Source organism: Colias croceus, chromosome 16, assembly GCF_905220415.1.
Source record: "Colias croceus chromosome 16, ilColCroc2.1".
Taxonomy (NCBI): domain Eukaryota; kingdom Metazoa; phylum Arthropoda; class Insecta; order Lepidoptera; family Pieridae; genus Colias; species Colias croceus.
The window spans coordinates 1,486,545-1,511,662 of record NC_059552.1 but is presented as its reverse complement, the minus strand read 5'-3'; the positions used below and the strand labels follow the sequence as shown (position 1 = coordinate 1,511,662).

The 25,118-nt window shown below is 30.3% G+C and overlaps 2 protein-coding genes across 3 annotated transcripts in view; one reads left to right on the top strand and one right to left on the bottom strand.

Annotated features, from left to right (window-relative positions):
- LOC123698325 (clavesin-2-like) overlaps positions 1-15,231 on the bottom strand; it is a 19,746-nt gene extending 4,515 nt beyond the window's left edge. Inside the window, exons 1-3 of the mRNA XM_045644907.1 lie at positions 15,006-15,231; positions 3,287-3,457; positions 1,358-1,452 (exon numbers count right to left, since the gene is read on the bottom strand). Coding sequence (XP_045500863.1) covers positions 1,358-1,452; positions 3,287-3,437 — 246 coding nt within the window. The 5' untranslated portion in view covers positions 3,438-3,457; positions 15,006-15,231. The remainder of the gene's footprint in view (positions 1-1,357; positions 1,453-3,286; positions 3,458-15,005) is intronic.
- Positions 14,695-25,118, top strand: LOC123698326 (clavesin-1-like). Of its 2 annotated transcripts, XM_045644908.1 has the most exons (8): positions 14,695-14,773; positions 21,231-21,382; positions 21,642-21,805; positions 22,426-22,520; positions 22,786-22,930; positions 23,965-24,158; positions 24,506-24,657; positions 24,977-25,118. In XM_045644908.1, the coding sequence occupies exons 3-8, from the start codon at positions 21,652-21,654 to the stop codon at positions 25,116-25,118; spliced, it is 882 nt and encodes a 293-aa protein (XP_045500864.1). In that variant the 5' UTR covers positions 14,695-14,773; positions 21,231-21,382; positions 21,642-21,651. The 2 variants fall into 2 exon arrangements, with proteins under 2 accessions (XP_045500864.1, XP_045500865.1); XM_045644909.1 differs by lacking the exon at positions 14,695-14,773 and having other exon boundaries at positions 20,984-21,382; positions 21,647-21,805.

The following is a 25,118-nucleotide window of genomic DNA, read 5'->3' as shown; positions in this document are numbered from 1 at the left end:
ATATTAGAAAAATTATAATGTATTGTGTGCAAAGATTTTAGATATCATAATATTATCTTTATTTGCAATCTTTTTTGAATTTATATTCCAATTTCATATGACGTTATATTATAGTGGTTTTTGGCACCTACCCGCGTCAATGTCGAGATCTTTTGTAGATAACAATAACTTTTGTTTACCACTTCTTTAATATTTTATTTAATACTGTGATTACTTATGATTTAGTGTTTTAAAAACATTCTGTCTCAAACGATAAAATATGCATATTGTGGTCACAAAGTTAAAGCTAGTATCTAATCTTTGGTTAAAGTCACATAATAATATTTACGCTCAAAAATATTATCTGAATTAAACTAAGTACAATACTGCAGTAGCCTGAAACTGTCTCCAAAATTAAAAAAAATAACATGTATTAAAAATGTTTTAAAGATACAATAAATATCTATTAAATATCACGTTTAAAATTTCAATGACAATATTTGGTTAGAAAACTAGGAGAAAAAAAAGCAGAATTATTTAATAATTCGGGTTGTTGCTTAAGTCATAAGAATGTTGTTTTGTGTTATGATATATAATCGTGCATAATTTTTGCATTTTATACTTCTTTTTATCACTTACACCAAAAAAATCTTCCTAAATGTTGATCACATCTATTTAGAAAATATAAAATATTACGAATTTTTCTATTCCTGATTAGATTCTTTTTTTGAGGAACTTTCCTGTTTCCTAATCCATATTACATAAAATAAAACTGAAGCCTACAAAATAAAACTACGCCAGGGAGGCAGGATAATTATTGGCAGTGTTGTCGCCATCCGGAATAAATGTATAGTAAGAATTATATTATTTGTAATCAATCAAAGTGAGTGATTCGTTTAGTTTCACCGCTTGCTAATAATGTATTATAACCAAATAGACCATAGTTCTGTATGGAACAGAGAAATTAAGATTTACTACCTAATGGTCCGATATAGATATTTTATGCCTTCCTACTTAAAGATTATGCATAACACAAAACATATTCCTATTGGCTATTACTGCTAATGTTTATTTATTTTTAAAAACGTTAATAAGCTCTAAGTCTAGGAACCTTTATGATATAAATTTGGTTCCCTAACGTGTTGGACATGGACTTAATACTATTTCTATCCCAAAATTGTCGAAAGTTCTATCAAAATTTAACCGTTTATTTATATCCATTTTTAAAGAATAATAAAAATAATCTTCATCACAAATCTATTTATAGAGTAAAATGAGCAAGATATTTTGTTTTTATCGAATATCGATAGCGTTTAAAAGCATTGACTCAAGTGTCTAGACGTATAAAAATGCATTCCATAAATTAACATCTGCTTACAAGTTTATGTGCTCTTGGTACAATGAAATTTTTAGCTCGAAGGAAGCGCAGCAAAAATGCATCGTCAGTGCGGATTGGGTCACATTCTCCTCGATCTGAAATAAAAAAGTAATCTTTTCATTCCATTTCTTTTCCTTCTAGAACATTCTAGAATAATTTCTAGAATGTTCTAGAACGCAAAGAAATGGAATGGGAACTACGGTACTGGAAATTGTATTATAATATATGTGTTGTGTTACATGTTTCGTTCAAATTTGAAATAAAATATTCAGTTTTCCGTTGTTATGTTTTAGTATTTTAGCTTCATTAAGTGTTGAACCGCATTATTATAACAATTTTGCGTCGGTATAAATTGAACAATTAAGTGAGTTTTGGTAATTAAATTCAAAACTTAAATTCTATTGTTATTTGATGAGCATGATTTTGTAATGATTTATCTTTTCAACCAAAATATTTTTGAACCGAGTTTCACAAAAATACATTTTAAACAATGATATCCATGTACCGTTTGAAAATCACAATGTCACTTCCTGGTTCGTTTCTAGGTGTTTTGGTGCATCTAGTTTACGGAAACCGTATGAATTTACTAGTTAATTACAGTCACAACGGTATACAGACCATTGTACTACATGTACATGTACATTATACATCTACTAAGTATCTATTGATAGTTTCGAGTGCATGAAAACTTTATTCTTCGTTCTGATTCAATTCAAAACTAAACAAACGATTAAAAAAATACGTGTGGCACTCAGGGACTGCCGCGGTAAAGCATAGCTGATAGCATGCCTTCAAGCCACACCTCCGTGCCTGTCGGAGTGGGGAGCGTGAGGTTTTTCGTTACGCAATTTCTGGATTCGGTCCCCGCGCTCAAAGCCCGCGATAGAAGCTATACAATAATATTGAAAAAAATAATAGCAGGGGGTGTTACTGGATCGATTCCAAACCCAAATATGTGATTAAAAAAATTTTTGTCTGTCTGTCTGTCTGTCTGTATGTGAAGGCATCACGTGAAAACTAACTGATGAAACTGATGAACTGAAACTTGGTATAATTATACCTTATTATCCTGGGCATAAAATAGGATACTTTTTATCCCGGGAAAATACGTAGAAAAAAAACTAAATCTTAATTTTTCCGCGCGGACGGAGTCGCGGGCGGAAGCTAGTCTTATATAAAAGCAGACCTATTACCTACGTCTTTGTGACCTCTGACGCCTGCGAGATATTCGCACAGATTCTATTGTTATATTGAAATATTGTTCCTTCAATGAAATAGATTTAGTCGTGTGACTTCCTATTCTAATCTTTGCGCTTTTGAAACATTTTTTATAATAAAAAGGTATAATAACATTGATTTTCCTTAAATGTGTGTGAGTGTGTGTGTGTGTGTGTGTGTGTTTAGGTATTCAAAATGTTGGATGTATGAAAATTAGTTGTGTGTGTTTATATACAATGTTGGATGTATGAAAATAACAGTTTGGTTAAAGTTATTTTACATACTCATCAGAATTAAAATAAAGATTTGGTTATGATGAAATCTAGTCGATTACTTATAGCGATAGTTTAAAAGCACGTTGATCTCCTTGATTTAGAACAACAAGATCATTTGGATTAAAAATATTTTAAGTATCGGATTGTGTGATGTAGGTATAGTTCCTAAGGATACGATAGTTAAGTGTATAAGTACTTTTTCTTAAACATTTTATCAATGAACTAGTTATGTAATGTTTATTGTTATTAAATTAAGTGTTTTCCCTCTATTTAGTAAGCCGTGAATTTTTACATTAAATTCATTTTGCTGACTGAAATTCCTCAAACAATAAAATTCATACTAAAAACAAGAGCCATGATTTTGCCCTAAAGATGAGGGAACAGGGGTGACGACTGACGTGTTATCTTTATGTTGCATAAAAAGGCCCTTACTCACCAAATATCATTTTCCTTAACTCCGTGATGGCTGTTCCCCTGGTACTTGAATTCTCGTTACATATTTTTGGAGCAATTTCCAACAACTCGGGGTCCTCTTTTGTATTCAACTCCGCCTCGAAAGCTATTTCAAGAAAGCACTCGTACATCATAGAGTCCTAGTATTCAGAACCTGTAACAAACACATTTTTTGTTGGCTTATTTCATTTAAGAACAGGATTACAAAATATTTTTAATACAAAAAAATATGGAAATTTATATCTAGACCAAAAGCGTGAAAAATTCAGTACCTAGTTGTTTAAATCAAAATTAATTTGCATATTTGTTAATTTTAGTTTCATGAAGCGTAAAATATTAAGGAAAAATAGACTTAAATACTAGAGTTATGCAGATATTGTTTCAAAAGACACTTAATTTTTACATTTCATAATAAAAGTTCATATTAAAAGAATTAGAGTCATATTAAATTATTCGAATTATACCGGCAATGTTTCAACCGTAAAATTTGACGATGTTATCACATTTTAATTCACAATAATTAGTGCATTTATCTTTTGAAAGAATTTGAAATTCAAAACAGACTGATGCAAAGTCTAGTGAATTATAGTATTTTATTGCAGTTTGCAATAATTCTTTTCATCTATTATTATCAGAGATAGAATTGTAGTTACAAACATTCTTGATAATATCATTAATTCGTAAGCTTAATTACGCGGATTTTATAAAAAGAGCAAGTAACTTTTAGACGCGTTTAACGTATTTTATTGAAAATAACATATTAGGTATAGGCTATTTCTTATCCGGTTGCCATGCGGGCCAAGTCACGTTTATTTATTTATTTTATTTATTTATCAATTTAATATACCACACCAAGTAATATTTACAATTATACAAAGTTACATCGAAAGGTAGGTACATAAGGCGGCCGTATCGCTTACTAGCGATCTCTTCCAGACTGCCCAAGGTAAGAGATAAAGAAGAAACGTACATGTTACACGTTCTGAATATACATATGAAGAGAAGATAAATGAACAACAAAAGAGCGAAAATATTAGAGTTAAACCGTGGATCTTTTTGGCACAAATACGTTGTTTCAATGTTTAAGTGAGTGAATCTCCATGTCTCCTTATGCGGCTGATATATGCTGATAAATGAACAACAAAAGAGCGAAAATATTAGAGTTAAACCGTGGATCTTTTTGGCACAAATACGTTGTTTCAATGTTTAAGTGAGTGAATCTCCATGTCTCCTTATGCGGCTGATGCATTATACATCTGTTTCACTGATCGAGTCGCTTTACGGAGTAGGTGATTAGCCTACCTGGCACATTACGGGCCCTCTTCACAATTGGTAGCGTTGGGCGATTAGAGGCAATCACGATAGTGTAAAAAATATCTATCGGCCGTCATTATAGATGTTTATTCATAATCTCCGCATTGGCGGCAAGCATCAACCATCATTTGTTGGGCCAACGCTGTCTATTGCGCAGAGGTGCATAAAACGACTTCAATTGAAATCAATAGCGGAAGAACAGCTAGTATTAAATAATAATACTTATTATGGCTAGCTTTGTTCGTTGTTACTTGATTACAGTAATCCATGAATAACCTCTTCTAACACCTACCGACCTAGCTGCTAGTAACTGCGTATTATATTTTTTACTAAGACAAAATACGACATTACGTTTGACATCAATTCACCTAATTGGCGAAGTGTGGGTTGGTTTTGTTTGTCGTCAATCAATGACTCAAACATTCTAAATATATAACTTTATTTGCTACAATTTCGAACAAAATTGGACAAATACCAATTTGCAATTTAATTTATTTGGTACGTTTCCACTCTCAGTTTAAACAACACGAGGGTCAGATTAAGTTTCAATTGGATAAAAGTTGTAATATTTAATTAAGCTCCTCAATGGGCTCTCTGAAATGATAGTTAAATTATTTAAATCAATAGACAAAAAAAATTGCGATAGTGTTCATTGACCACAGATAAATAATTATTTAATTTAAGATAATCTATTTAATTATTTTTATGAAATAGGTACCTAAATAATCGTATTTTAATTCGCTGACGTCTGCGTCGTGAAGAAGTTTCGTTATCTTATATTTTCCTCTATCTCTATATCTCTATATCTCTATATCTCCGTGCCCAGTATCATTAGCTTCTAAGGATATATTATAGTCAGATTAGAATATTTGAAAATAAGAACTTTTTTATTACTACTTTAAAATTAATTTACAAACATACATTGTACATAGAGGTATAATATTTTAAACCTTTTAGAAGGATGGAATAGTTATTTCTATATAAATTATATGAAAAAACTAGATAAGTTTTTCCTTGATATTGCAGCATTATCTAATGTGTTAAAATGACTAAAAATTATGTAGATTCGTCGCTCTTTCTTGGAAAAATAAACAAAAAACTGCACGCTCACATCACCACACGTGAATTCGTAACTAGTCGGCCTTAGCACACTGCACAACTAGTCGTTAGATAAATAATGAATTTACTTTGTAGTCAATTTGTATCGAACGGGAGTATACTATTAAGTGTACATGCGTGTTATAAGTTCGAGGACGCAGAGGCATTGACCAAATGCAGCGTTCTAAACACAAAGAAACAGGCTTTATATTGCTTGCTTATAAACTGGCCCTGTTTATTTGGTACATTTGCAACGGACTTTAGCGCAAAAAGAGAAGTAGATTTGCCATCGAATTTAGCGGGCAATAAACCGGCCAAGTCCGTGTCAGTAATTTTGTTTTGGTTCCGTAGTTAGTGTATTGAAATAAACCTTTATATGTAAATCTTTTACTCAAATACGACTGATATTTGCTACTTAAATTTGGAGTGGAAACAGATACCAAGTATAATAGCACATAGGCTTGGCTTCATAAACTAAGGTACTTTTATTTAATAATAATACTACCCACGTAGTACCTATTTAAATCATTGAATCTGCCTAAATTACTAAATTATCTTTTCAAGATACAAAATAAAGTTAATATTTTTTACACATAAGGTTACCTACTCAATTAATTTACATGTATGGTTACTTTTAAAAACAGTGAGTTCAATGTCCCTAATTCTTAAATACCAGAAGAAGGTTTTTACTTTTTAACTAATGGTACCTATCATTAGTTATTTATATTTTCATTGACCTTTGAGATTTGAGCAATGCTTCATGTCTATTGCCTTCAAAACTTGAATGTAAGTAATATGTTTAGGAATTTAAAAAGTCGTGGTCATGGTCGATGAGTGTTATTTAAAGTGGGATTTTAAATAATATTACAAATAACCACTGATCAAATGGTGAAGAATAACATTGTGATCAAACCAACAACTAGGTATATATTTTTATCATTTTACGTTTTAGATTTATAAAATTTTAAATTACCGATGTAGTAAAGAAAAAAATCTTCTTGCGGTAAAATGCAGCAAAACATAAAACGAAGATTTATTACTTGTACATATTTAAATGCATGTAGATGTAGAATGCTAAAAAAGGGAGTAAAAATTAAGGTTCATAAAATTTCTTTAAATTTTAATTTTTAATACTTACTTAATTAAAAACCATTCAAGTCAAAAAATTATCCTGTAATCTTATATTAATTATATTCGTATTCTTCTGAAGTCTTCTTTTTTTTAATATTTGTGTTTAACTTGTTTATTTGTGCTAATTTTGCTTAATACCCAATGATAACTCTTATAATTTTAAGTAGACACTTATTACTAGATTATCACAGCATAAGCAATATTATAATTTACAGGTAAACGCAACTATACGAAGGTTCAAGGTGCTAACCTTCTAGCGAAGAGACAAGAATCTCGTGTTTTAGACGTTCATTAATAAATTGCAATATAACAATAAAAAGATGCATAAAACTACCATTGAAATATGTATTATTTTATTATCAACTGTATGTTCCCTGTTCCCGAGGTTTTACCCGCATTGCTTCGCTCCTATTTGTCTTAGCCACAGATCACAGAAACTAAAGGTAGACTAGATCTCTAATCTCTATGGTCTTAGCGTGATGATTATAGCCTTAACACTCAGAGAATTTTTCAAATCGGAACTAGGTATATTTCCCGAGATTACTGTGTTCAAACAAGCAAACAAATTCTTCAGCTTTATAATAATAAGTAGTATCTAAGTCGAGGTTTGTCTAAAAGTGTAAAATGAGATTATTAGATGCAACCTCAATATTTTTTGCAATGCATTTACATAAACTTTTTTCATAAGAATGATTTCAATGGTGTATATCCTATTTAGGTATAACTTCCACCAGAACTTGTTTTTATCGAATAAAACATACCTTGTTGATTATTAATTGTGACTCTGTAAGTTATTTATAAGTCATAACTTTAAACATTTGAATCCACCTCTAAAAGGCCAAGGGCAAATAACGTTGATATATTAATAAAATTTACCGGTCAATATAGGTACATAGCTTTTTATATTTTTTCTATATAGGTATATAAAAAGTTATTCGCCATTTAAATGAATGTGAAAAAGCACATACAAAGAAAGAGAGCAAATAAAACACGTAGACTATTCTTACTATTAAAGAAAAATGTGATTTCTTAATGATAGAAACAATTTTTTCTCTCATTTTTTCTTATTTATCTAATTTTTCTTCATCTTTATTATTTTGATTCGAAAATCGCTCGAAGAAACCTATGTGATATCTGTTCGGTCGACTTGATAAGAAAAATAACTGAGTCGATAATACACCATAATATAATTAAAACAGTGATTCTTAAAACCGATATTCTATATTATTAAAACACTAGTTATTATATTACAAAGACTATTAATATTTATTTTCAGCTTCTAGTTACAAAACCTTACACATAACCTACAAGGTCACCATAACAGGAACAATAAAATAATAATTTAATAATAGTTTATACACACATACAAAGTCCATGAATACAGGATATTAACAAACTAATTTTTTAAATCAATAGGTATGTATCTCGTGAGTTGGATTCAAAATATTACGGCTATGTTCAAAATAATATTGACACAGACTCAAACATTTATATTATCTTAAAATAGACTTCACAGTTCACACATAGCGAATAATATAAAATACTGAGAAATCATGACCTCATTATTTACCATAGCACTTTGTTAATAAAACTTTGAACTGTATTGTGAGAACGTGGTTTTATTATAGATTTTGATTCACTTTTCCGTCGTTCGATTGATCGCAAAATTTGGTACCTATTGTTTAATTAATCATATAAAATCTCACATAAAATAATAATACACAAAAAATCACTACATAGTATAAAACAAAGTCGCTTTCTCTGTCCCTATCACCCTTTGTATGCTTAAATCTTTAAAAATACGAAACGGATTTTGATGCGGTTTTTTTTTTAATAGATAGAGTGATTCAAGATGAAGATTTTAGTATATAATTTATTAGATTTTAGACATAGCGGGCGAAGCCGCGGGCGGTAAGCTAGTATCATATAATATGATTTCACAAAATAACCTTACACAGCTTTGTTTCAATTTTTTTTTCTGTATTGTAACCTTAAACTATGATTTTTCGTATTTTTTAAATAATAGTATGTAAGTACCTACATACATAGTCATTAGTCGAATACATACATGTAACAAGGACTTATGGTAATGGAAAATCTTGTCACCAAAATACTTAAGGATAATTACGTGAAGTCATGTTGAACAGAAAAGGGCAAAAAAAAGAATTTCAGTCACCTTCACCTCTCAATACTGTCATTGTTCAAGAGTCAAGAGTCAAAAAGAAAGGTCATGGAACTTCCTCGTATGGAAGAAATTTTTAAGAAAATAAAGACTGCAATATCGTAAATATTGCTAAAAATACGTACATATAATTATTAACAAATTCACTGGATTGAAAATGACAGTAGTATAGATACTAAGCTGATGAGTCTGTTTGTTTGCTTGAACGCGCTAATCTTTGGAAACACGGGCCCGATTTAAAGAATTATTTCACTGTTAGATAGACCATTTATCCAGGAAGGGCAAAAAGAATGGCTATAATATAAGTAGGAGCGGAGCAATGCTAGTAAAACTACGGGGCACAGCTAGTAACTCATGGGACTCTTGTACGAATGACGTATAAATAATAGAAAAAGCCTCTATTATGCTTCGCAGAGTAATAAAATAATACATTAACATTTTTTTATTTGAAATAAAATGGAAATACTTCATTAATTAAATAAAATGAGGAGATTAAATATTCACAAGAATAATTAAATATTTTCTGTCTAATGCAAAGCTTTTTGTCTGTAAAGTGTAATTAATTTATTACCAAGCAGCTATTCTAATGGTCTAAAATCCTACTAATATTATAAATGCGAAAGTTTGTGAGGATGTGTGTGTATGTTTCTCTTTCACGCAAATACTACAGAACAGTTTACAATGAAATTAAGCACACATAATATATAGGGTAACTTGGATTAACACAAAGGATAGGTTTTATCCCGGAAATCCCAAGAAAAGGAACTATGCGGGTTTTTCTTTGAAAACGCGGGCGAAGCCGCGGGCGGAAAGCTAGTAGATATATATTTTTTAGACTAGTGTTGAGTTTTGAGTCACGTTTTCGATCATACATGTAATTTAACAATGGAGATGATCTCAGAAGTTTTTATAAAGATGATTGTTTTACGTAGTCAAAAGAGTAACACATGAATATGCATGTTTTATATTGAGGAGGTTTCCCGGAATAAAGGAGGTCTTAGGCTAAAATAAAAGAAAAAATCTTGTTATTTATAGTAGGTACCTAAACTACCTATCTTTTATTTTTAATTTTTTTGTAAGTATATCCTGTTACCTACTGTTTTTTTAGTATTAAATTGTAAGTACATACCTATATAATATTATTGTATCGGATTTCCTGTTTTTCCTTTAAGTTTCAGAAATTCTTGAAAATGATAAACAGAAAACCTAACATTCAAAATAAATTTAATGCACATGGCAATTTCATTAATCTAGGTACTTTCACAATTTTTAAAGTGAAACTTTTATTACATCGTCTCAAACTTTTTGCTCTGTGTAGCGCATGTCGCGTGACGGTCGAACCGTACGATAATTATCGTACAAATACGATAATTTTGTGCCTAAGTTTCACTTTTACCGTGGTTTCATAAAACCACACAAAATTTTTTTTGCTCTACCAAAGAAGTGAAAACTTTATCGATCTATCTGTTATTTCGGCTAATCTCCTAGCCACTAATCTGAAATCTCCCACTGATGAGAATACTATTATTATTTTGAAAACAAAGGAATTATTCATTATTAGCTAAATATTTAATCCATATTTAATCCAGCTTTTAAATACGGAGTCACGGGTATCAGCTAGTAATATTATAATGATTTTTTCTCGAACCTTCCACACCTAATTATTATTCTTTGCCATACACTTCAGGCCCTAAAAGGGAACCTGTATTTCTACTCATTATATAACTAGGCAGCGAAGGTTATCTGCTTACGGTCAAATAGAACATAATTTAAATATTTATTACATGATCCTAAATGCTAGTTAGATACGTAAATAAGTGGTTCATTATTAAAAAAAGGCAATCCTTAAATATAATTTAAAAAAATCGAACAAACCCCAACATAGACAACAGCAAAACATGTCATCATGATAACCAAATTAAAAAGTGGTACCTAAAGAGTTTTTCTAAAAATGACCCTACTAAAGTTTGAGACCAAAAATCTAAATATGCTTGAAGTTGTTACTTCTCTACTACTAATAACCACGAATTATTGAGATTGTTTATTTTGGAGCTGATGATACCTACATCTGCAAAGCTGCGACCGTAGTCTTCACAACAAATTACCATTCGAATTCAGGTACTTGGAATATCCACTTTTTTGTTATTAACATTTGATAATCGACTCCTACCTATAGGTACACATAATATTATGTATGATATACCATTAAGCTATATTGGCCTCGAACCTGGCACCCACACCAACATACCAATATATTACTCAGCCATAGCTGCCTTACCAACTGTGAAGGTTTGAAAAGTAAAAAGCGATCTAAACACGGTTCAAGGTTGTACAACCTGTCGGTCAACGAATATTTATGGTTCTAATTGAAACAGATTCAAAATATGATGATAGTTTTTTTTTTTTTTGCGTAATTAGTTTGACAGCTGTCACATGGTAATGCTGGCCATTCATAGGCATATTCATGGAAAATACGTACTAGGAGAGATTTCAGTAAAAGCGTAATTTTACACTTGAAAGTCAATTCAAGTGTGAAATTAAAATAATTCAAGTTATCTAATATGAAATGGGTAATAACAACATATGTATAATTAAATGTAGGTCCTTATTTTACTTCATACATCGTTAAACAGAAACCACATTTTATGATCGAACATTTTATAACATATCAATGGCATGTTAATCTTTATTTATAACATAACAACTGGTTGAGGCCTTTTTAAATAATAAAACCCATATTATTTTCTTAGTTTATTGAAATAGGTAGATCTTACAAAGATGTGAATGGCTCTGTCACTAATAAAAACAAAACTTTACGATACTTTTATTTAATATCATCTAGCCACAAAAACAGTGTTTTGTTGATCAAACTTAGTATTTAAAAATTTAAAAATAGAATCTGTCTTCCTAAGCTGTCTTCAATCCCGTATTTATTATGTGTTTACTATATTATGCATCCTATGATAATTCAAGATATCAATTTTAATCAGTGTCTAATTAAATGTAAAACTTTACGTCTATACAAATTCTATTCACACTATGTGACTCACCACAAGTTGTCCGCTCCGGCTATGTCTATGTCTAGGAAAATTTTATTGTAAATTTTAAATATTATCCTCATCCACACAGAGACAATATATCTAAACAAAAATCATTCAAATTCGTTTAGCCATTCTTGAGACATAGTAGTAAAACACTGTAAATTTACACAGCTTTCTTTTATAAATAGACCGGTGTCTAAAGTACCTAAGGAATAAGAATGTTAAGTTAATTCTGACGTAGGTACATATCTCAAAATATATTCAGGTTTTTGTTCTATAAATCAATATGTTTTTATAAATCTTCACCAGACCCATTATAATTTTTACTAAGCCTCTAGTAATATTAAAAACCCAAATCAAAATACCGTTATTGACGTAAAGAAATCGTAAAAAGTTCAAACCATAAACATATCTATTTGAAGAATATCTATATACTAATATTATAAAGCTGAAGAGTTTGTTTGTTTGTTTGAACGCGCTAATCTCAGGAACTACTAGTCCGATTTGAAAAATTCTATCGGTGTTAGATAGCCCATTTATTGAGGAAGGCTATAGGCTATACATCATCACGCTACGACCAACAGGAGTGGAGCCACGGGGTTGCAACCGCGGGGAGCAGCCAGTCTTCTATATATCTATCTATATAGTGTAAGATAAATATAGTTAAGTACATATTATATATATACCAACATTTTGTAAACCATAATAAATTTCCACTTGACACCACATGAATTAAGAATAAAGTAGGTAAATACAAAATTAATAACAAAAACTGGAACAATTAAATGCTAATAACAAAATCACTTAATTTTAATCACCACTGATCGTTTTAAACTCGACTCTATTTTTAAATAGAATACGATATAATTTACAAAATCGTAATCCATGCATGATTCTGTTCATGTACTTATCTTCACGTAGGTACTTATTAAACTAGATAACAGTCAATGTGAGTCCGTTTTTGATACAAAGGTCATAATATAATGTATTATGGAAGTATGGAGAAATAGTATAGCGTTAGCGCCATTATGCATATAAATTATTTTTTAGTAGTTACATTATTCATAGAGATATTAATTAATTGACCTTAGATTATTTAAACAATAGAAATACTTAATTCCTACCATAATAATATTATTTATAATCTAAATATGTAAGTAAAATTTTATATTCAGTAATTTTAACTATGTACCAGGATATCAGGAGTTAATAAATAATGGTTGCTCCTGGTATGATGTCCGAGCCTACTAGATCACTTTGTATTCGGGCTACAGTAATTCATCAGAGCTTTCAGCTTTGTATATAACACGTAAAGTCTTCTGATAAACACAAAAATATTTAAAACAGAACAATTTAAAATGTTAATTAGTTGTCTGAGGAAAAAAATATTATGGTTTAATTCTTAATTCTTAGTGAAGGTCACAGCTCCCCTGTGTAAATTATATAGGCGATGTTTATTATATTTTTATCGATTATTTCTTTAAATTATGATTTTAGGGACTACCTATACAAAAAAGGGTGACCCTTTTCAATGCATCTTTTTTTGGTATACTAAGCTCAAAGGAGCGTTTTGCATACGCTGAGTGTGTAAAAAATACTAATAAAATTCCAGACGCATTTTTTTTCAAATAGACGAATTCTTAAAACTCTATGTTGTACCTACACCCATAACAAGTAACCCGCCCAACTTTGCCACTAACACGTGAGCTATCGTTTTAGATTGTTTTCATAGACAAAATGCTCACATTAGAGAAGCTTTATATATGCCGGCTGCGCGAAGCTAGAGAAGAAAACATGGATTTTCAGGAAAAAATTTTTTGACTGAATTTTTTTGTTTAATTAGTTTTTACGTGATCTGTGTATGCAAAACTACAGTCTACAACACCCTGTAATATTTGTGTTAACAGTCATGAGTAGATAGATAATAAAATGTATAATTTGAGTACTGTTTGTTTCTATACCTATATGTTATACCTATATGTTATACCTATATGTAGAAACGTATGAGCAGTACATTATTAGATCGACACTTTTAGATATAATTATCAGTGAGACGATAAACAATAAAGTTTCTACTTGTCTCCTACATAAAGATAGTCATTCACAGTATTTTTTGCAAATTTTCATGCAAAAATAGGAACTTTAAAAATTCAATTTTAGATGAAAAGTCTTTTCAGATAACTACAAATAATAAATCGAACTTATTTATTAATGAATGGTTATGTCTTATAAAACCAATGCATAATAATTAACCTTCCATTGTTACGTATTCAAGATATATTGATATTATCATAATCATTAAGTACAGATGATAATTTTTATAGATAAGTGAAAATTGATTCAGATTTCAGACATTGTAGTCGCGTTACATATAAATTATATTTTATTAAATATAAGAAGATTACATATAACTTGTAAAATTAAATTTTTATATTGTAATTATTATTATTATCTATGCTTTAGAATCGAGCAATCAGAAATAAATAAAAACACCCTATTGTTTCCTAATTTATTGTTAAATTATTGCATTGCATTTATCAAACGAGGAAAATTAATTATTTTTAGTATCGGCTATTTTAAATATCTCAAGGAAAATAAGTCTCTGTACCACAGTTTGTTGTAATAAAACAATAGAATAATACATATCGAAAGAGAATAAATATGAAAAGGGATAATATTTTCCTAATACCCACTAATTAAAAGAGTAAGTCATTTTTTATAATTCGTAATATTTCTACATTCAATTGTAATTTTTACTGTAAATTCATTTAAATAAATTAATTATAGATAATTTATTCATATCACATGGAAGAATAAAAAGTATGTCAAAACTTCGATGCCTATTTAATAATAAAAAGAAATTTAAAAAATAAAATTAATAAATGTTCCAAATTCGAAAATAACATTCTAATTCAAATAAATTGTAAAAAACTTACATTCGAACCAGTAGATGCTTATCACACAACTCTTTACAGAGCGAAAAAAATCCAAAATAAACAGATTTTACACAGCACTTGATAAATAACGAAATATTATTGTTCAAAACAACATTGTTAGGTACGAACGACGCATGCGCGCGCCGCGGACTTGAAGCAGTTTTTAAAAACTTTGCCGACCTATGTCTGATTACGGTGCCGCGCACGTCTGTCTTCAATGGTTGGTTTTTTTATATGCTAATTAATTTATGTTATCCGGGTACTAATAGATTCGTAAAATTAATCTTAAAAAATGTTACGATTATTTAAACAACTTTGGAGTTTGGACTGATTTTTTAACCCTTGGTAAAACCTTATTCGTCGAATAAAGTACCTATTACCACAGATAATATAATATTACCTACTATGTATTTATACAAGAATATAAAAATGTCTAAGGTAAAATGTCAAAAGACGGACCATTATATTTTTGATAAATAAATTTAATTACGGATTGAAGATGCTTTTTTTAGCTAATTAGAATGACTGAACTTTTAAATAATTACGTAGAAAAATGTCGCACACCTATCGCCTTCACCATTATATAAATAGATTTGAAAATTTCAATTATATATAAAATATAATTTTAATCTGTAATGAATTAAAAAAAAATAGTAAGTACCTACGCAGTAAATACGCAGCCTTCTTTCTAATAAAGCAAATAAAAGTTGCATCAAATTTAAATATTAGTTATGTTGTAACGTGGATTCAATTTATTAATTCGATAATATGGAAGCTTAATTTAATCGCGATCAATGAGATAAATTCATAAAATTATTCTATGTCGGTTACATACAAAGTAAAAACATACATAAATACATTATACAGGTGAAGTATGCATGTTTAAAAAAAGAAATATTATAAAATTACTAGCGGTCCGCCCCGGCTTTGCCCGTGGTACATATGAAAAATAGATGTTGGCCGATTCTCAGACTTACCCGATATGCACAGAAAACATGAGAATCGGTCAAGCCGTTTCGGAGGAGTATGCAGACTAACATTGTGACACGAGAATTTTATATATAAGAAGATATCAGAGTCAATTCAGTGTTAATTTTTGTTAGGTCATCTCATAGGGTAAAACGTATTATTAAAATATTATATAAATAAAATATTATTTAATATGTAAATTGTGAATACATCGACGCAATCACAGTTTCTTATCAGTGTATCGTGTGCTAATAATGCACGTCAAAAACACCAGTTATCAGTTCCAATATATAAATTATCGCGACAATAATATTTATAATGCATTACATTTATTTTCGATTTAGTTTAATTGATTATTCTTGGTGTAAGTTTTCCATTTCCAGCGAGGAATATCCTACTAATATTATAAACGCGAAAGTTTGTATGGATGTATGGATGTTTGTTAATTGTTACTCTTTCACGTAAAAACTACTGAACCGATTACAATGAAATTTAGCACACATATAGAGAGTAACTTGGATTAACACATAGGATAGTTTTTATCCCTGAAATCCCACGGGAACGGAAACTATGCGGGTTTTCCTTTGCAAACGCGGGCGAAGCCGCGGGCGGAAATCTAGTAAGAAATAAGAAAACGTGCTCTCAATTTCATTAGCGTATGCTGTGACTGCTAAAGTTAGCTGCTGAATTTTATTTTCGATATCTCCCATATATCTCCTATAAGTTAAAATACCCAAGTACAATGCCACGGGAATATTGTGATGATGTACTGATGATACTGTACTATAATCAGTAGCCGTTGATAATAAACACTAATAAACTAATAAACACATTATTATAGGTTTGAATTCAATCTGTCCATACAAACTTACCGGTGATGATAGTAAAAGCTTTGAATTGAAAATGATGAATAAATAATATTGGTTTTGAAAATAATGGTAAAAGGATTACAATATTATAAGTATTATACTAGCTTACCGCCCGCGGCTTTGCCCGCATTGTCTAAAGCCTAATAAATTATATTCTAAAATCTTCCTCTTGAATCACTCTAGCTATTAAAAAAACCGCATCAAAATCCGTTGCGTAGTTTTAAAGAAAGCGACTTTGTTTTATACTATGTAGTGCTGATGATGATAGTGATGTTTAGCTTTTGCCGGATTTCTATCGACAACATATTAATACCTTACTCAATATTTTTTGGATTCTTTGAGCATCTTTGTAACTTTACCTTTACCACAAGCATGATAAATGACCAATGGTAGGATATCGGGTTTACCATTATTTAAAATCGATTTTTTATTGCATTCTTTCAAGTTTATCATAGTTTATAGTATGTTATGATGAAATGTTGAAATACCTACTTTTTTGCAGTAACACGAATAACATTTATATACGAATCACACCCAAACTGCGGTTATAAATAAAAAGTTAAATATAAAGTGATGAAAAAAGAGATATTATCATTGTAACTACTTTAATATGGGAGTGGACCAGTTCTTAAATTTCGGGTCAAGTAAAGATTCGTAATAAAGGTCTGTTTTGACTTTAAGTAAGGTCACCTTAAATTCTTGATAGTATTAACAATTTACCATTGAGTAATTTCTACATTCATAATTTAAACCTTTTGGTGACTTTGAACTTACTTTGACCCAAATTTGAAGATGAACAAACCCCTTCCTTTACAATTCACTTTGTTTTATGTTTGCCTAGTGTTTAGATATTCATTTAACTAGGATACACTTGCATTCATATAAATTATTCATTATTCATATAAATGAATAAAAAGACAAAAATGAAAAAACACATTTGTTATCTATTTTGTTATTGTGCTGCTTGCTTGATCTAAAAATAAATAAAAAAAACTCAAATTGAAATTCAACACATTTTTCATAAAAACTAAAATATGTGCGTACCCACATATTAATATATGAAATGTTGAATTATAGGAATATGTAATTCGTTTTTATGTGGGTTTATATTAAACTATAATTGATATCAACCTTTGTTGTTTTCTTATATACTTAATTTGTATAATTAATTTACAAAGTATACATCACTACATAGTATAAAACAAAGTCGCTTTTTCTGTCCCTATGTCCCTATGTATGCTTAAATCTTTAAATCTACGCAACGGATTTTGATGCGGTTTTTTTTACTAGATGAGTGATTCAAGAGGAAGGTTTTAGTATATCATTTATTAGGTTTTAGACAAAGCGGGCGAAGCCGCGTGCGGTAAGCTAGTATACCTATAAATTGGTAGAGTTTTGTATTCAATATTATTTATTCAATTCACATTCGTCAGTATAAAATCCATCAAAAATTATTTATTATATTATTATTATTTAAATCCGCTTGTTATGACCCATGAAAACAATTTTACGAAATAGTATTCATAGTTATAAACATTAATAAATGACCGATACTCTTGTGTAACATTCTATAATATCAGTGTTGTAGAAATGTAGAGGCCACTGCCTTGACTCGAACCGTAACTACTGAGAACGTCTGCTTGCCTGGTATCCGACAACGCTTTGTGACTTATATGCTTCTCTAATCCAAATCCAAATCCAGCCCAACAGCTGGTTGTTTAGTAGGTAAGGGACGGCGATACTTCGGTCGTATGAACTTCTTACCGTTCATAGTATCCTAGTTCACTACGGAATTGAAGTTTCTAATACTTCCATGGAATTTATCGCATGAATGAATGTGTGGACAGATAGATAGACGGTGCAGGTGGTTCCATTGGGGACCAAAATAAATACCATGAAATCCCTGAAACCTCTATAGGTTATTATTATTAACTATAGGAAACATTAAAATACCTACATTGAGAATAACTAAGATTTTTTTTAATTCATGAAATACTAAATGAAATGACTATCCAACATGGTAATATTACTACTAGTAGGTATAAGTATTTTATTATTATCTGTGATATTACTAAGTAGCGTAATAAAATAACACTGTGTAACTACAAATGAATTGTAATATATACTTCTTTGAAGTGTGGTTACACGTTTGACTCTTGTGGTCTGTGACTCATTTTAATTTTTAGTACCATAAATAAATCATTGCTCATAGTCTTTGTCTCATTGTATTATTATAATATCGCTATATACACTATACATTTATTTCTTCATAACATCAACAATAGCAGTCAACATCAATACGAGTGTTATGCGATAAAAATTGTAGCTGCGTAAGTTATGTATTTAAAATAGCAAGTGAAAAATTGCTTCTTAGAGTTTAGATGCCTTTTAAAGTGTTACTTGGAAGTAGAATACTTAATTATTCAAACATAATTAAGTAAGATTTAACTTTTACATTCTTTAGTAAGCAGGAACTAGGAATGCTAAAAATTACCAGTTATGCATCGTGGCGCAAAATTGTTTTGCAAATTGCTTAGAAATTAGAATTAAGCTTTTTGTTGTTATGTTTTCATGGAAAGTTTTTGTACTTTTCTAACTATATACAACATATAACATTTTTATTTTAGATTATCATTCTATATACATTTTAAGTAATATTGTTACTACTGAAAAATATTAAAAAATCGGAGCTGTGACAGTCTACAATAGAAAATTTAAGAAAAAGAGACTTACTTAGCTACTAAGGAAAAAAAATAAACAATATCAATAAACTGACAATGGTTACTAACTATAACTCAGCCTCCGGAATCACAGACACAATAGAAAATCTATTGTGTCGTGGACCGATCGGGCAGCTGGGGGCTCAATGGGTTAAAGGTTCCATGTACTAGATACCTTTTAACTATAAACTTTAAAGAAAAGATGTATCATAAAAATAAACATAGAGTGGAAATCTTCAAAGATATAGGTAGCTTTATTTTTATTTTAATGTGTACCATCATTTTTTATAGCCCAGACAAAAATTTACATTTTTAGTGCATCGATGTTTTATGCACTTATTGACCTTTTGCTTGCATAATAAGAAACTACTTTAAACAATGTAATGATAAATTATCGAAAATGTCAAAGCTATTTTTAATTTAAATTTACTAGTTGACCCACGCAACTTCGTCAGCTCAAACGAATTATATTTTTCAATTCGAACTAGTCGCTTAGATGAACAGCTTCAACCAAAAAAATATTACTTTATTATATTTCAATCATAATACGATCGACATTATGAGTTGAAGAATTTACCACAATATTAAAAAATAAAAAATAAATATGATTTAAATAAATGTTACGCAATTGTTTACTCCAAACAATTTGCTACTAGTTGTATTAAGGCGTCATTGGATTTCTTTTTATCATGTATCTTTTTTATCATAAAATAGTAATTAACAAAACTGGAGTGAGTTTTTTTTCTTCGTAGTAGGTACATATACTATTGAACATTTATAGAAAACTAAGTAATGTTTTATGTTTCATTAAAATAAATTTTTAAATACTTATTAATTATTATGAAGTAGCAGAAGGAGCAAGTACTAGATGTGCCCCGCGATTTTTCCCGCATTACCTACTCCATTATTATTGGTCTTATAGTAGAGATATTATAAAGCCTATATTATGTTGACCTTTCAGTAATATTAAAAATTTGAAGTAGGTACATCCATGCTGTTCTTTTTAGCACAGAAATTCATATAGACAAACAGACAAAAAATTCTACAGACTATAGTTTATAGTTTAGCCAGGAAATACAGACAGACAATTAATTATACCCAAAAAATAAAAAATCTAAAAACTTATGTTTTTAGCTTCGAGGTCTATGTAGATCGGCGGCGGTCAACGATTCTTTAAAAAAAATGTAGTTTTTACTTTTCTTACGGTTTTATTACATGACGTATTTAAATGAGATTCATGTGATACTTTTCACATGGGTTGATTTTTTATTGATTGCATGTGATTGCACCTCATATTAAGTCATAGGTCGTAAGGTCGATGCTATTTAGTGTGCAGTTTATAATTGAACTGATCGATACTTCGATAGGTATGTGTAATTGCAATACGTCAAAAACAAGGTTGTATTATCCAATTTTGTGATTGTTACAATTATTATTATTGATTGCGTTACGATACGATACAGCAACTACGCTTTCACAGAGCATTTGTGAAAAAACCGCCTTTGATACATGCGTATCTAACTAATATTTTATGAAAACATAAAAATATTTATAACTTATAATTATTTTTTCAAGTCAAGCCTTGTTAGGTAACTGTGAATAGTCCTTAAAAGTAAATTTCTTTCATAAAAGTGGTAATTAATGAAAATAATTTATTTGTTTGTTAGTTTTTAAGTTATGTTGTGCAACATTTACGTAAACAGTGGTACTAGGAGAATTGATTTGAAAGGAGATACAGATTAAGGGCCAATAAGGAATCACAATAAAGCAGTCTGTGTTGGATTTTGAACTACTTCGTAACTCAGGACTGGTTCAAGAGGTATGTAACAAAGTCTATCTCTAAAACTAAATAATATTATAATTTCTATTGTAGAAAAAAAATTATGTTGGAAATTCAATCAATTAGCGGTTTTATTAGTAAATTGTGTTAATGTACCTAATTCATTCGTTTATTGGCATAGAAATTCTTGGAAATATTTAAAATTAATCTATATTTACTACTATAGGTATATAAAATTAATCTATACTACAATATAAGACTAATGCATAAAATATAAAAGCCTCCTTACTATCCATAGTACAGTAACTATGCTACTACGTAAGACGTTCCGTGAAATCGCATTCAAAGCCGAACTGGATCGCCACATTGTTCCCGAGTGCGAGGACCAGGCCCGCATATTGTGTGGAGAGGATCCAGATAATCGGACAAACGCGATCAAGGAACTGAGGGACATGATACTTGGTATGTAGTGGTTCTTTGTAGTTATACGAACCTAGTACAAGTGACATTTTAAGGTCTTTTGCATATTTCGTTTGCCTTGTGGGGGTGTCTGGTGGGTTGAAAAAATAATAAAGATAAAAATTACTGTACTTAATATAATTTAAAATTTAAACAAACTACACTCAGGGAATATCAAAAATTGAATCGCTTTCTCAAAGTTGATTACATTATGTTAATCAATAGAAGGTAATCTTAGGTAATAGACCACCGAATTGTATAGGAATTAGGAAGACATTTTTTCAGTTCGTCAATCTTTTTATGACATTATTCTTCAGTAATGTGTTGACTCCCAATTAGGTTGACAGATATTGATCAACATTAAATGCGATTATTTAATTATTAAAAGTTTATTGATTGAAATCATTTAGTTAGAATTATCATTTTGCAGTTCATAAAGATGAACGATTAGTTAATTGACGGCTCTTTTTCTTTCGTAACACAAACATTTGACGACGACATTGAACATGATAAAAGCTAATGTGATGATTTTAATTCTATTGTCCTGTCATACTCCAAAGCCATAAGAACAAGCTTTTGTAATCCAAAGACAAGTCATATTCTATAATATGTATTTGTTACAGACAGAGGTGAATGTAACCCGCCTCGGTTGGACGATGCGTTCTTATTGAAATTTTTACGTGCCCGTCGTAGTATTCCCGCTCGGGCTCATCGCTTGGTACGTTATGTTCTCCTAGTACATTGTAACTTTCGTTGTGTAATAATAGTGTAAGTACAGAACAGCATTACAACAACATACATACGTACTTTACACGGCCTGCCTTTGTATGTAAGATGTAGTTTCATGTGTGGAATGAGTAAACAGATTTGTTGTTTTTGCAGAAATTGATTTTCTATGGTAACTCTATTTTATTGAATAGTTAGTTACAACTAACTAACTTTGTAATGCGCAAATTAATTGTTGTTTAATTAACTGTCCACAGTTGGTACGTTACTGCAGATTTCGAGATCAAAACCCGAAATTATGGAAGGACGTATATTGGTACGGCCTTGCTCGTCTTGGGCATATCTTCGAAGGCGTGTTGTATGACAGGCCTGATGTTGGTCGACTTATCATTGGAAGACTTGGTAATTAATAATTTTCTTAGTTTTATTTTCTAAAGTTCCAATTCTCAAATTATATCATCACAAAATTTATCAACCATAGAACAAAAAACAAATATGTTGCATCAAATGTCTATAATTTCCGTTTATTTAATTATTGCATATATCGGCTGCTGTTATCCAGGCTACTCAAGCGTAGTTCTAAATTAGAGGCTTGTCAGGTCATTTTCCCCTGACTAAATATACCCTACTTCACTTTTACTTTTATGTATTACGAAATTCTATTAATCGGGACTAGAAAGCCAACGTTCTAAACCTGAACCCGCCAAAATGAGAAATAAAAATTGAACCCAATTGTTTTCATGAAAAATATTAACCAGCCATTGTTTTATTATATTATAATTATTGTATAATTTGACCCGAATTTTGTAAATATTCTTTAAATTGAGATCTCAATTTGCATTAGTTTAAAATCAAAGATAATAAATTATAAACACATGAACCAGCTGTGAGGGCAAGGGCGCACGAAGACGCATAATTCTTAAACAATTATGTAATTTAGTGCATTTATAAAGTCAATGCTCTAAACTTTAATACGAAAGATTATTCGTGTGAATCATGAAACGTTTTTTTGGATAGCAAGTTTTGAAAAAGATCACTGACCTTACGTGGACTGTTAATATTTCTAAACAGGAAATCTGTGTAATTAGTTACTAATAATTTCTATCAATAACTTTTAAATATACGCTTTTTTTGTTCTCTTACTTATTTAACAGTGTTCGACTTCCAATTTATTAATATCGCTATTTTCAAATTACAATGCCGAATTAATAGCAAGACGTGCCTATGTGACACTATGAAAAGTGCTCGGCCGAGTGCTGACCAATGACCATGCAACATCTACTCTAAAAGGAATATTTTATTCATTTCGCTCCTATTATTATCTACTGATATGATGTTAGTTTTTAAGTTTTTAATGAAATTAGCACTCTCAAATAACAATTTCATATAACATTGTCATCATTCACAAATAACAAAATAGTGTTCTAAAATATCAGGTGAATGGGACCCGGACATCATAACAGCCGAGGAGTTGATGAGCGGTATGCTTCTGCTGCTTGAAGTGGGCATCATGCAGCCAAAACTTCAGGTGCTCGGTGGGATTGCTCTGCTGGACTGTGAAGGGATGACGCTGTACCACATGAGGCAGCTCACGCCCACTGTCGCGATACAGGCTATGAATGTCATGGGGGTAAAGTTATGTATAATATTATTTAGTTCTCTTCTGTTATGACATAATAATACGTAACAAGATTTCGCTAAACTTAAGCTTAAAATAACACCGTCACTACAAACTAATGGCGAAAAGGAATATGGAAATAAATCAACAATGCTATGAATAATGTTTATTTTTCCAACCCAATTCCAAGTTTTTTTTTTGACCCAACTTTCCCGTTCTTTCCATATTTCATTCACGCTGACGCGTAAGTTTCATTGTAAAGTTTTCAACTACTATTTCAGCACTTGAGTTTCTATTTTCGTGAATAATTTTACTTTATTTTTACTGCATTGCTAACGTAAAACGTTTATATTTCTCAGTACTCCTTCCCTCTACACCAACGTGGCGTGCATGTCATCAATTGTTCTAGAATCATCGAGAAGCTTTTCTACTTATTCAAACGGCTAGCTCCAGTCGATGATATCTGGAAAAATGTCTACTTCCACGGATACGACAACAGTTCCTTGCACCGGTAATTTAGTCCACACACTTTTACTGCACCTCACAAAAAATATTAACAACATCCTTTAAACGCGTTTAAAATAAATAAAGGCGTTAAAAAATTACAATTTGTATGTACATATTAGATTAGTGAAATACGGACAATTTCATGGTATGATCTATACGAGTATAGTTTCTATAATACAAGTTAATTCTAATCCTTGGAGAGTGAGAATAATCTTCAAGTAGGCTTGAGTAAAAATTAAGTAAAGTTAGATTTTGTGCATCTACAAACTAATAAAAACTTATTTTCTTATTTATTGATACGTTTAATACTAAATTAATTGCAGGTACATAGATCCTCAATGTCTACCTGTACGATACGGCGGCTTCAGAGAGGCTGTATCGCTGGGAGAATGGTTAACAGCCATCAGGCAATATAAGGACGAAGAGTTTGACAAGGATATGAGTAGCATAGGTTATGCAGTGTGA